Raw genomic sequence first — 14,884 nt, forward strand, 5'->3', positions numbered from 1 at the left:
TTTAGCTACAAACCTACTAACTAGAACATAGTTGCCTTGACAACTGATTTTGCTATTTCTAGACGCATGGCTGATGCCTGTATGGGCATGCAACCCACCCGGTGATGATTGGCTTGAGCCACTGCCTTGGTTTGTCCTCCTTGCTGGGCTGTCCCCCCCACCGTCCGTGGCAGCGTCACCCTCTTCACTATCTTACATGTCTGTTCTGGTTCCCGTTGGCATCTTGTGATGTCGGTGTTGGTGTGCGTGTATTATAAGTTATTAGTAAAGACTTGTGCTAGGTTTGCTGCGAATGAGTGCCTTACTCCCTATTGTCTTTACTAGTTAATTGTATGAAAATAAATAAAAATTGAATTTATCTCACTTAGCTTTGTCGTGGTCACGCCTTGCTGCACTCCCAGGGGAAGTGTTTACCGTCCTGTGTTATGCAGTGGCTTGTTGCGTTCCTTCCTGTGATTGTAAGGTGTATATGGTGTTTGTTAGTTCATCTTATTCAGTCACGCGTGGACTTCCTTGTGCTTATTTTGTCATATGAGAAATTATTTCTCACTTGATCTTAACTTGATGTTGGTCCTAGTGACGATGATTTTGTCTATTTCTAGACATATGGCTGATGCCTGTATGGGCATGCAACCCACCCGGTGTTGATTGGCTTGAGCCACTGCCTTGGTTTGTCCTCCTTGCTGGGCTGTCCCCCGCACCGTCCGTGGCAGCGTCACCCCCTTCACTATCGTACATGCCTGCTCTGGTTGCCGTTGGCATCTTGAGATGTCTGTGTTGGTGTGCGTGTATTATAGGTTATTAGTAAAGACTTGTGCTATGTTTGCTGCGAATGAGCTCTTTACTCTGTATGAAAATAAATTAAAATTGAATTTATCTCACTTAGTTTTGTCGTGTTCACGCTTTGCTGCACTCCCAGGGGAAGCGCTTACCGTCCTGTGTTATGCGGTGGCTTGTTGCGTTCCTTCCTGTGATTGTGAAGTGTATATGGTGTTTGTTAGTTCAGCTTATTCAGTCACTCGTGGACTTACTTGTGCTTATTTTGTCATATGAGGAATTATTTTCTCACTTGATCTTAACTTGATGTTGGTCCTAGTGACGTCACCGAGGAAGTTCAGTCATATTGACGTCACCTATGATGTTCGGTCTCATTGACAGCACCTCTAGTGTATCGTACTTCTTGTGTTTTTTAGTATGCCGTAAACTTTTATATACCGAGCTCTCCTATTTCAGTATGTGTTTGTCGGTTTGTGCCCTTTTGTACCTGCTACTATCAATATGGTCTTCGTTTTGCTGTTGTTATGTACCTCCTGGTCACTGTGTTTTAATCACACTGAATGTTTTACATGTTTTGTACATGAATTCGTCACACCCGTAATTCAACTTGATACGTGTGTGTGTTATTGTGTGATGTCCTCAACTTTAATGTGCGGACTTCGTTGCACCCTTGATGTATGTCTTAAATCAAGTTGTAAACTTGTGCTGTTCGTCTTGATGTTTGCTGTCAAACTCTGTTGATGCCCATCCTGTGTTGAACAGTGAGGGTGTGAGGTTGATGCATGTTCTGTTAATTTGTGCATAACTGATTTGAATGTCAATTTTTGGACTGTCAATGGTTATTTGTGTGCCCCCTCACCTTGTTGATTTGTTCGTCAAATTTGTGTTCAATTACGTAGAGAAGGCTTATTTTTACGGTGGATGTCATATTTTTATATAGTATCGTCTTGGTTCGCTTACCAATATGACCTAGTCTTTTGTGCCACTCTTCGACTGTGCTCGTTGTGAGTTGCGCGGGTGCGTACTGGTCACTGTATAGTATGGAGAGTAGCAGAAAGATACGACCAAAGGAAACAATAGACGTCTTCTCAAGTACAATTGTCTCAGCTAGGAATAGTCAAATGCAGGTTAAGATGTCACCAACGCAAATATTAGTATAATTAAGTCCATAGATTCCCACCAAACTTTCATTTATCGCAAGTAGACTTGACAGACGACCCCATGTCTACTCTAAAAGTATAGTGGTAGTGGGTTCTGATTTCACGGGACATATCAGTTCTAATACTTCTGTTCTATACTTGGTGTGGTGGGGCCCATATACAATCTTCATGAATTTCAGAACGGAGGTCAGAGGAGTGCCGAGGAGACAGGAATAATATGGTCGTTTAACTTAGTTAGTACATAGTTTCTTATGTACATTAACAATATAATAAAGTATATAGTTAACAAAGGCGATAGATGCATGGTATAGACGCAGGAGATAAATGCATGCGATAGGCAAAAGGCACATGTACCACATCAATAATATAATAAAGTCCATATAATCAAAAACTACAAGTATAGACACGTGCAAAAAAAAAACTCATGTATAAGAACCATGCGATAGATGCATGCGAAAAACGCAAAATAAAATAAAATGAAGACGAACGAAAGACATGCAAAAGACTCGTGTATAAAACGAATACGATAGATGCATGCGAATGACGCATGTATAGGAAACATACGATAGATGCATGCGATAGTGTAATAAGCCGGGCCTCCACACTAGACTCTATGTATAAACGTACTCTTAAGCAGTACGCAAATTTTAAACGTACTCTTAATAGTACGAGGCACTTAAGTTTCCTAAATGTACTCTTAATAGTACGAGGAACTTAAGTGTCCTAAAATGGTTTTTAATGCTTTTATTAATTAAACTTTTCCATTTAACATATTTGGATGAGGCCATTAAAAGGCCTCAGTAAAATACCAAACCTAAAAGAGTTGATCTAGTTCTATTAATAGAGCTTTATTTACTTTGCAATTTTATTTATATCTGAATACTCCGGTAGCGAGATGGCTCAACCGAATATAGGTTTCTAGGGACTATTAACGTTACCTAGTTGATCCTCCAATAAGCCAACCATATGTGCCAGTCTGATGAAGGCTAAGTCGGTAATTCTTGATAGTGGCAAGTTATTGGTTAAGACAATAACTAAGGACGTCAAGAGTAAAATATTTCTTCGTCTAAAGATAGGATTTTAAGAGTCTCTCGGATTCGCCCCAGAATAGAGCGACAACGAAACACTAAATAAAATCCCTTCGGCGGATACAGTACTGAGAGGATTATATATAGGCAATATCTCAGCCTCACAATCCCTCAGAGTATTGCTATTTTCACGAGGCAAATCTAAATTTATTGAACGTCTCATTTCGTTTATTTATATCGATATTTACACGATATTTAGAATTTACCTACACGTTTATTTATTCTAAAGCATTAGTATCGCTTTTATTAGACCGAATCTTACAATAGTCGCATGCGAAAGATGCATGTATAAAACGCATGCGATAGCCGCATGCGAAATAGGCAGATAAGATGCATACGATAGATGCATGCAAATTACGCGAAAATAAGATTTAGGTGAAAGACGCATAGATAGATGTATACGATAAATGCATGCAAAAGGCACAAAAATAGGATGCAGGCGAAAGACGCATGCGATAGTCACATACGAAAGACGTATGTACAAGACGCATACTGTATAAGACGCATACGATGGATGCATGTTATGGTCGCATTTGAAAGAGACGCATGTGTACAATGCATGCAAAAGCTGTATGCAACCGATGCATACAAAAGACACGAAAAATAAGATGTAGGCAAAAAACGCATGCAATAGTCGCATATTTAACGGTTTTTATTAATTAAATACCTTTTCCATTTTACATATCAGATATTTGGACAAGGCCATTAAGAGGCCCCAGTAAAATACCAAACGTAAGATTTGGTCTAGTTCTATTAATAGAATTATATTTACTTTCTAAATCTATTTATATCTGAATACTTCGGTAGCGAGATGGCCCAACCGAACATAGGTTTCTAAGGACTATTAGTGTTGCTTAGTTTATCCTCCGTTCAGCCAACCAGATGTGCCAGTCTGATGAAGGCTAAGTCGGTAATTCTGGATGTAATAGCCGGGCCTCCACATTAGACTCTATGTTATAAACGTACTCTTAAGCAGTACGTAAACTATAAACGTACTCCTAATAGTACGAGGAACTTAAGTTTCCTAAATGGGTTTTTAACGGTTTTATTAATTGATACCTTTTCCATTTTACATATCAGATATTTGGACAAGGCCATTAAAAGGCCTCAGTAAAATACCAAACATAAGATTTGGGTTAGTTCTATTAATAGAACTATATTTACTTTCCAAATCTATTTATATCTGAATACTTCGGTAGCGAGATGACTCAACCGAATATAGGTTTTTAGGGACTATTAGCGTTACCTAGTTTAACATCCGTTCAGCCAACCAGATGTGCCAGTCTGAAGGAGGCTAAGTAGGTAATTCTTGATAAGTGGCAAGTTGCAATAACTATGGACACCAGGAGTTTTTTTCTTTTTTTTCCTTTCTTTTTTTAATTTAATTTAATTTAATTAAATTTTTTATTTTAAAGATAGGATTTTATGAGTCTCTCGGATTCGCCCCAACGAAACATACCATAGTTTCTAATAGAGCGACAACGAAACACTAGATAAAAATCCCTTCGGCGAAAACAGTACTGAGAGGATTATATATAGGCAATGTCTCAGCCTCACAATCCCTCAGAGTATTGCTGTTGCACGAGGCATACCTAACTTTACCAAAAGACTCATTTCGTTTATTTTTTTTTCGAATTCCACGATACTTAGACTTAACCTAGGCGTTTAATTACTCCAAGGCGTTAGTATTGTTAGAGTACAATGTAGTAGACTTCAAATAAAGTGCAAATGTATTTAAAGTAAGGTGCATTCGAATGAATTTATTTATGATCTCACCCTCAGCTATATACTGATGGTGTTTGTACTAATGTTCAACCACTTGGGTTGGCCAGGGTAAAAACTCATATGATCAGTATGAGAAACCTTATGCAGAACACTTTAGCACTCGGATATATTTTCTAGAAATATATATATCATATTCTCTGTTACTACACTCAGCGAGATCTCGGACCTCGGCTCTCGGCTAGCCGGTGGCCCGTATCCTATAAATAGAATAATCTGAGAAGAAGTCTCAAATTACTCTTACGTTCTCTCGGACTGACCCACCTATACTTATACTAATTTGAGAACAAGTCCCAAATTACTCTTGGGCTGACGACGTAAAACGTTATTAACGTATATAGAAATACGTCTACTACTGTAGTCTCTCAAGTATCGCCTTGATAGACCGAATCTTACACATTTTAAAGTTAGCAATGGTAATAACATTTAGACTACTTGAACGTAAAGGTAGATAACTACCACGAAATTTTTCCTAAACACAGTCATTCCTTAAGAGAAAAAGACTGAAGTCATAAGTTAAGATTATGACAAAGAAAGACAATACACCTGCAAAGAGACGCAAGGCTGAACGTAAGAAGATGGAGAGAGAATCCGCTAGCGCTGCAGCAGCTACTGCTGCTGCAGAAGCAACCGCCGCTGCTGCCGATGCGTTTAACCGCACCGTAGCTGAAGCTCTTGTCTCCGACAATAATAGTCAACAGGACAATGCTTCGGATAAGGATGTAGCCATTCCGATTAAGGAGACTACTCCTACAGACAGAGCCCGAGGGCCAACTATTGCTTCAACTTCAAAGCTTGCATTTACGAAGCCAGGAAGTGAAACAAGGGACACGTCTCAAGACGCCCCAACCAATTCTTCTGACGAAACTCAGAAAGAAAAGTCCCCAATTATAGGGGACAGAGACGAATCTCAGAAGGTACCTATTACCGAACCAGAAGAGAAGGTAAGCTCAAGTGGCAACCCCGAATCTACGTCCGAGACCACTGAAATAAGGCGTATAAAGTAAGTTAATTACTGAAAACACTGATCTTAAAAATCAGTTTGCCATCCTTATAAAAGACATGACTGTTGAACAGGTAGATCGATTGTATAGATCAGGAAAACATGCACAACACTTACGCGAGCATGTTTCTCCGGGCATTACTGAAGCCCTACAGAAGTGGACAGAACGTCAACATCGAGCGCCACACCTGAGCCAGATGTGCTCAGCGTATCTATACCTTACGAGGTACTACCACCAGAACTTGCGGCTAATTACTCACCTGTTCTGACACCCGTCCGTGAGTCACCCGTCCTTGAGGGTATTATAGACCCAGAGGCAGGTAAAAATACTCCGCCACCTTTACCCAATTGGGATGCCAATCGTCGGAAACCCGTTAAGACTGGGTATGTTATCCAGACGCATGAATCACCGAAGATTATAATACCAACTACTATCCGAGGGACAGAGCACGGAAAGGCCTCGACCATGGACTTTACAAGGAGTAATAAACATTCCCGTAAATGTGTTAACGATGTCGAATTTAATCGCTTCGATCGCACAGCAATACGCCAGCCAGCAGAGAATTTTTACTCTGACGAGGTGACCGAACTTAATAAACCGGTCGACGAGCACCGAGCTGATGACGTATCATATTTTGCTAACATGATCGCGATCAAGCAGAAGTGCATCGATCAGCTACCTTAGGCCCAACGTGGGCAAGAGCACAGGGATAGCCAGAAGTACAAGGGACAGATCAGTCGACTTATGTCAAACTGGGATGCCAACAGCAAGCAGGTCGAGTTTATAAACAACCATGACCTCGACACGCTAACCCGTACGGTTAATGCGTTTACGGTCATGCTGGAGACAAATGATTGCTCCCCAACAATGAATTTCAACTTTAATGCAGTCATTTGACCCTACAGGAACAAGTTACTTGATCCTGCAGCGACACCAGCGTGAGCTAGACACTTGTCGTGACTGGCCAGCTGTGTGCTGGTTTGTTACGTCCTTATTAAGCAAGGACATGCGCAGTCCAGGACTAAGTTCCATCTTGACTGAACCATTTGAGAATACTCCTATTCAGAGTTACATTCTGAAACTTGATGCTGATCTAAAACGCCCAGATATAACAAAGGACAAGACGCAGCGATGGTACGAGCTCCTGGTTATGCATGTATTCTGTAAAAACATAGGGAACAATGACCGTGAAAGTCTACACACCGAGTTTCGACGTAAATACGCTACTGAGGCTCGAGACAAGGGACATAAAACAAAGTATCATCTATCCCGACTTACGTGGGAACAGTTTTATGACACTGTATTCACTCTTTTCCCCGCACACCGAGTAACCTCGAAGGGAAAGGCGGTAAATAAGAAACCGCGCGAGCTCACTGATCAAGGATACCTCTCACGCCAGACGTCAGATGATAAACCTCATCAGACGCGTCCTAACCAGACACGCAATTACACACGACCCAATAAACGGGCACGTGCAGAGGCGAAAGACAAGGAAGCTCCATTTAAGGAGATTAAAAAATGTGCCGACGCACTGTGCGGGTATGACATGTACCAAATGACCCCTAACGGTTATTGGAATGGCAGACATGCACCCACCTGTACACACTTTCTTACTAAGTGTGACAAGTGTGAGAAGACCAATGTCTATCACACCAAGTCGTGCGACAAAAATCCCGACATTAAGTTGGAGTGACGGTACTACAAGGTACAATCGTTAAAAAGAAAATACAACGACCTTTTAGACGAGCGTGTAATAATACCTGTATATTGCAATGGAAATAAAGTCCTTGCATTGATTGATCCTGGTTCAGAAATTTCATGTATATCCGACCACTTTGCAATAATGAAAGACATTGATAGGCGCACTCAAACTACTCACCTAATCTTAGCAGATGACAAAACTTCTAAGTGTGATACCATGATCACAGATGTTAAAATCTCCCAGGCCTATGATAGAAATATCACTACCCAAGCTGTGATAGATAAGATGTCACAGAAGTACGACTTAATAGTCGAAATGAGTGACTTACTCACCCTAGGTATAACCGTAACTGGTTTACCAAATAACATAGATCCATTAAAGGATCAATCAGGCGATAATTGTCTGACACCATATAAGCCCCCGTCAGACACAGTCAAGGCATTAATACCTGAGTTTGCGAACAAAATTATGGATCTGGTTCTAGTAAATAAAAAGATAAAGATCACAGATTGGGAAAAATTCCGTTTTAACGACGGATATGTCAGCCTTGACTTAACCAAGGTAGAATTTACTAAGCTCAAACACCCTTCAAGAAACTATGTATCTTGGAGACACGAAGCTGTAGTCAAATAACAAGTTGAGAAATGGTTATCCGACGGGGTAATTGAAATCAATTACCAACAAACGCCAGTTAACGTAGCATTATTGGCAGTTGATCAACACAAATCTGACGGAACATTTAAAAAAGTCAGAATATGTCTAGATATGAGTCCAATAAATAAGTTATTGCCGACTCATAGTTTCCATTTCCCTCGTATAAACGAGTTACTGAGACGAATGGAAGGTGCTACGGTGTTTACATCTAAAGAACTAACACAGGGGTATCATCAAATGCAAATTTATAAACCCCATCGTAGGTACTTTAGTTTTACCTGGAAAGGTAAACAATACAGGTTCAGAGGTGCACCTTTTGGGTTGTACTCCTTACCAGCATTCTTCCAACAAGTAATAGAGTAAATATTTGCAGACATGCCTAACGTGCAAGTCTATATAGATGACATAGTCATCTGTTCTAAGACTAAGGGCAAACATGCCGCATTAGTCAGGCGAGTCCTTCAGAGACTCAACGAACAAAACTTCAAGATTACCGAGCAGTAATGACACTTCGCCATGAGCGAAATACAGCTCTTAGGCTACCGTATATCTGGGGAAGGTATTAAAATCGACCACGGTAAGGTGGAACACCTATTAGATTGGCAAACACCAACTACAGGAAGAGATGTGAACAGCATGTATGGGTTTATAAACTTCTTTTCAGATGGAGTACCACACTTGGCTGATTATCTTAAACCCTTTGGACACTTAAGATATCATAAAGGCAAACTAGGAGACTTGTGGACTGAAGAGTGTTATGACGCATTTAAAGCGCTCAAGCACGCAGTCCAACAAGCCCCTGTTGTACAAGGACCAGTCAATGGCGTGCCTTTTGAAGTAGCAATGGACGCATCAGACTTAGCACTCAGAGGTGGACTATACCAGTTTATATATAATAAACCTAGGTATATACAATTCTTTAGCCGAGCAATGAATGCATCACAGTCGAATTATCCAACTGTGAAGCAAGAGCTACTAGCCATAGTAGCAGCTTTAACACACTTCTGCGATTACTTATACGGAACCGCTTCTACGTTGATGTGTGATCAGAAGTCCCTTCAATATATGAAAGAAATGAAGCCAGACTCTCAATTACTAAGCCGATGGCATGATACACTATCAAAGTTTCATTTTGGTATCAAACACCTACAGGGATACAATCACGCTTTGTACCGGACTCCAATAAACCCGTACGTGAGTTACTAGCCACTGATTGGAAATGTAACCCCAGGTGGGTTGAACTGGCTCAAAAGATATTTGGGCCACATACAGTTGACATGTTTGCTGCACATCATAATGCACAACTTAAGAACTACAGGACTTTAAATCATTCTTTAGGAGATGCCTTTCAACTAGACCTCTTCAAACATAATGCGTGGGCTAATATACCATGGCAGTTAATTGCCCAGTTACTAAATTATGTTTATATGCACAAAGCTATCATCACGTTGTGTTACCCATTACGGAGTAAAGATCCATGGCTCAATAAATTAATAAGCATAATACAATGCGAGCCAATATATCTAGATAGGGAAGTAGATACTTTCCTATATCAGGGTACCCGAGCCGTCCAGAAGACACCCTGGAGACATACTATAATATGTCGTATAGGTTCCATTGGAACAACCAAATGGACCCCTTCTGAGACCTTCTTAACAAGATCAAAGTATCGGAGATTCCACTCTCCACTAGATTGAACGTTAAGCAGTTCAAAGGCAACACATCACTTGAAGTCTGTGCACAATAAATACAATCTACTAATGGTACTACAGTTAAGAAGCGTCAGTCTCTAACTAGGACTCTGTTCAATAACATAAAGTTCGACAACGATAAAATCCCTTCGGCGAAAACAGTACTGAGAGGATTATATATAGGCAATGTCTCAGCCCCACAATCCCTCAGAGTATTGCTGTTTTCACGAGGCATACTTAACTTTACCAAAAGACTCATTTCGTTTATTTATTTCGAATTCCACGATACTTAGACTTAACCTAAGCGTTTAATTACTCTAAGGCGTTAATATCGCCTTGATAGACCGAATCGTACAATAGATGCATGCAAAACACACAAAAATAAGATGAAAACAAAAGACGTATGTATAAGACGCATACAATAGATGCATGCAAAAGACGCAAAATAAAGTTAATGCGTATCTGACTTTTTTTCTCTTATGTTTATACTTTATTCAAGTATCAATCAGTACTATTCACAAGCTAAGCGACACCATTGTATACTACACAAAACAAACTTCTCCTTCTTCCTTTGTTTACGTTTTTGGCTACTCACGACTATAGTACTTGCTAGGGAACTATACTCGCGAACCAACGGCCACACAATTACGAATATAGTACTTGTTAGAGAGCTATACTCGCGAACCGACGGCCTCACTATTTCAAAATTCCACATCCACATGCCTTTCCATTCCAGATTCAACGGCTTTCCATTCTCTAATTTCACATCCAACGGCCTTCCATTCTTTAATTTCGTATTCAACGGAACGGCCTTCCATTCTCTAATTTCAATCCAACGGCCGTCTATTCTCTAATTTTACATTCAATGGCCCTTTGAAAAATTCTTCATTTCACATTCAACGGCAACAGTTCATTGAACAATTCGAAAATCTTTCCGTTCATGTTGTTCAGTGAGTCTGTGATTTTCCGTTCATTAATATATATATGTTACAAATTTTTTATTTTTTATTTTGCTAAAATCATAAATATTATTTTTCCCATATAATATGAGACAATATATACATATTTTATATTTTATTATGTATTTTATATTTATAGCGCCCAATGTCCATAGCCCTAAATGTTTACGAATCTTGTTGGGGCAGAATTCGTAATCATAGACTGCTGGTATTTATATATATTATTTAAAAAAATAATTAGTAGAAACTCTAGAGCGAGAAACACTAACTATTTAGAATACATAGTATTTACACATAGGCAGGCAGTAAGTAGTACTATAGCTCAGTAGGCACTAGTAAGTAGCACATAGATAACAGTTTATATGCATTAAACGATCGACTCATATGTAGTATATAACAATGTTACTATATAATATGCTTAAAAAGTGTGTAGATGTACACATCATTACATATACAGTTTTAAATAAACATATAATTAAACATATACGTCTTCGATTCTCAATCCTTCTCATTTTATGGACGAGATCGAATTTTAAAACGTAGCTAAAGATAGCTAAACAAAACATGCTAATATCGTCCGTAATTGAACTCTGCAGAGTTCCATTCGACGTTAATGAAGTGGTCGATGTACATATTACACCAATCACTTCACTGGGGGCTCGAAACTGCTCATTTCGATTCAAGTGGGCAGTGTCCCGGTCCCCGGAGTTTGCTACACAGTCCGATCTGCTGCTAGCAGATTGGTTGTTGAACAACAGAAACATAGCTATCGTGAAGATAGCTATGTATACTGTTGTTTCCGTAGCTACGCTAGTCTTTATAGTTATATTAAACGAAGGGAGAGTGGTCCTCTCCCTTCGAAACGATCGCCTGCATCCTACGCGATGTCAGGCGATATCTTTAGTATAAATAAATACTGAAGTAGAGCTGTATACAAGTCGACCGACAACTGTATACAAGTCAGCCGAAAACTGTAAACAAGTCAGCCAAAATCTGTATACAAGTCAGCCGAAATCTGTATACAAATCAGCCAAAATTTGTATACAAGTCAGCCAAAAGCTGTATACAAGCCAGCCAAAAACTGTATACAAGTCAACCGAAAACTGTATACAAGTCAGCCAAAATCTGTATACAAGTCAGCCGAAAACTGTATACAAGTCAGTCAAAAACTGTATACAAGTCAGCCGAAAACTGCGAACTGGCATCAGGCAATAAGCGATAAAGGTAATTATTGTTCATAATAAAGGAAATTGTTTTCTTAAACTTGTTTATAAATGTTTATTGAATATATATTGAATGTTTACTATATATAAATAATATACAGAGTGAGTATCAAGACCTCATTTGCGTCTGCTGCGTACGCGAGATGCGACTGATTCTATTGGTTTTTGGGTCTGCTTTGACGACTTCGACCCAGCACTGCCAGCAGGTGCAGTAGTTGAACCCACAGCAGTTATAGTAGGCATGTTCGGCACAGCACCTATATCAGCTGTAGCCTGCGCGAACTGCAAAAGAGATGCATAAGTTGTAGCAGGGTTCGCCACAGCAGCTGTTACAACATACTCAAGCCTAAGCATCGAAGTGCTAGTGCTTTTAGGAAGCAAAGCATTTAATTGTGCTGCTGTTATTACTTTTATATTTTCACCGAGTGGAAATGAAATAGCAGTCTGAGTCCCTGCGTCTCGACCTCGGCCTAGACCACGAGCAGGATGGCCTTGCAAATTCCGAAATCCAAATTCCGAAATCTTCCTACCCGAGAAGGTCTTTGAGCATTTTTATCAAGTGCAGGACCCAGATGTTACGATGGTATAGCCCCTCGTTCGACCATATATCGAGGCGGATTAAAATTTCCATATCGTACAATTTCTGTTTTGAGAAAGTGACGGTTGCAGATATAATCAGCCTTCACATCTTCCAAAAGAAAACCTTGCAGTGCTGTCATCATTTCACCTCTGATATTGTGCAAGGTTACTTCCGGTCTGAATTTTTGGCAATTATAAACTCTTCATTTGCCTCCAGCCATAGTACCAAGTGTAATTCTGTGTGATGTTATCTATATGCGAGTATATCCTTGTTACGTTGGTCTAATATTGTCAATTTTCGAAACTGGTTTGAGTGACACGTTCTGAATTTAGGATCACGCATAGATCACGCATTTGCTATAGGGGGGTGTTTTTGCACCCAACATAACGTGAATAATCGAAATTAGTGCGGATCAGTTTGTTGGGGTCTGAAATAGAATTAGTTATTTTAGAAACACCTGGCACAGATTATAAAGAGTTTATTAACAGTTTTTTTACGAGTTTACTAATAGATAATTGCGAGTTTACTAACTGATAACTGTGAGTTTACTGACGGATAATTGCGAGTTTACTGACGGTTAATTGCTATTTTACTGACAGATAGTTTTGAGTATACTGATACTGAAAGATTATTGTGAATTTACTGACGGTTTATATGTGCATAGTATATCAGTTTGCACATAATACAATCTGAATAAATGCAAGCTAAATATACAATTACCTATGTGTCTATTACTATGAGTGCACACATTCGTACATACTTACATACTAGAAGTAGCTCTGTTCATGTCCTTCGTAATGCAACGTGCTTCTGCCGCGACCGACGTCAGGTCGACCACGTTCCCAGTGATAGCCCCATACATCTTTTAACTGCTTGTGTGTTTCAAGATTTCTCGCACTATCCAGCGATCCCACGTCTCGCGCCATGAATCCATGTATTGATGTGAATTACCATCGTTGCATTCAATGGCTTGGAATTTAGTAGAACGTACATACTTCAGTTGAAGCGGATTTTCATTGAGTACGGCAACTAATTCACAGGCTAGGGGACTCATAAATGGGTCACCACGTTGTGTGTATCGGCCAAAAACTACTTGCGCTTCGGAATCTAACATTACTCTCCATGTTGTTTCTACATAACATTTCGAAAGTACTGCATCACGTCACTAAGGCTGTGAAGCTGTATGGTTTCATTAAAAGGAATCGCTGCTAGCGTACGTGTAGTAGCTGTATTGCCAGACGGCGTAGCCGCTCCTTCCTCTGAGCTACGGTTATGGTGTGCACCCAAATGCCTCAATGGAAATGCATCTGCTAATAGCTTTATACCCCCACTAGCCGTTTTACACATATCCACCTGCGATGCGTCCAGTATAACGGGAAAGATGTCTCTTTTCTTGTGTAGTCATCCTTAGCTTTCAAAGCCTCAGTCCATATATTTCTAATGTCAATGTCTGTAGGGAATTTCACCAAATTTGACCTTGAGCTGCAATTTAATACTGAACACTGAGGTGGCATATTTGAGCATGCGGACTTATGTTTGTTATTGCAGATAAGTAATATAAATTAGTGATCGGTGTGTTGCCTTGTGCTTGCTATATTGGCCACAAGTGTAAAAATAAATATGTAAAAATTTTGCCATCTTTTTTTTGTACCAAGAAACAATCAATTTTCAAACTGGTAACAATTTGCCACCTTTCTTGAAAAGGTGGTCAGCATGCGTCGAGCGGAGATGCAACACGATAGCTCTGAAATTGAAAACAGAGCTCAAGGACAACACTATCGATAGGGTCGATAGGTGTGAGCAATCATGTGTATGCCTGTGAAATATAAAGTTCACAATGCACCTTCTGGCAGGATAAGTGACAAGTGTGGTTTACGCCCTCCGTGACCTAAAAAATGGAATTGGCGTGCATTGCAAAGAAGTGTTTATCGCGTTTCACTCGACTAATACAGTGTAAAAATGAGTGTCCAATATGTCGGTTTGCATTTATTAATGTTATTTCGTCCTATTTGGTATTTCCCAATATACACGATATTTCACCCGTACTCGTGAAGTGTAGCAAGGTAGCACAACTTAATATTTGGTCACATACGTCAAGGAAAATACGTACGTATTTACACAGACAGTAAGACGTATACACACAAGAACACACACGTACACACGCACTCATACACACACACACACGCACACGACACACTAACGTAACGTACTAACGTACGTAACTAACTAACGGAACACCTACCTTACTACGACTACTCTACAAC

At 39.8% G+C, this 14,884-nt stretch overlaps 1 protein-coding gene across 1 annotated transcript; it reads right to left on the reverse strand.

Moving 5' to 3' along the window:
• Positions 1–379: 379 nt before the first annotated feature.
• Positions 380–1,152, reverse strand: SARC_00631 (hypothetical protein; the record flags this gene model as incomplete). Its single annotated transcript, XM_014305672.1, has 4 exons — positions 380–450; positions 639–772; positions 933–968; positions 1,106–1,152. 4 exons carry the CDS (start codon positions 1,150–1,152, stop codon positions 380–382), a joined length of 288 nt encoding a protein of 95 aa, XP_014161147.1.
• Between the last annotated feature and the right edge of the window lie 13,732 nt (positions 1,153–14,884).

The sequence above is a fragment of the Sphaeroforma arctica genome (assembly GCF_001186125.1).
Source record: "Sphaeroforma arctica JP610 unplaced genomic scaffold supercont1.21, whole genome shotgun sequence".
In the NCBI taxonomy this organism is placed as follows: domain Eukaryota; class Ichthyosporea; order Ichthyophonida; genus Sphaeroforma; species Sphaeroforma arctica.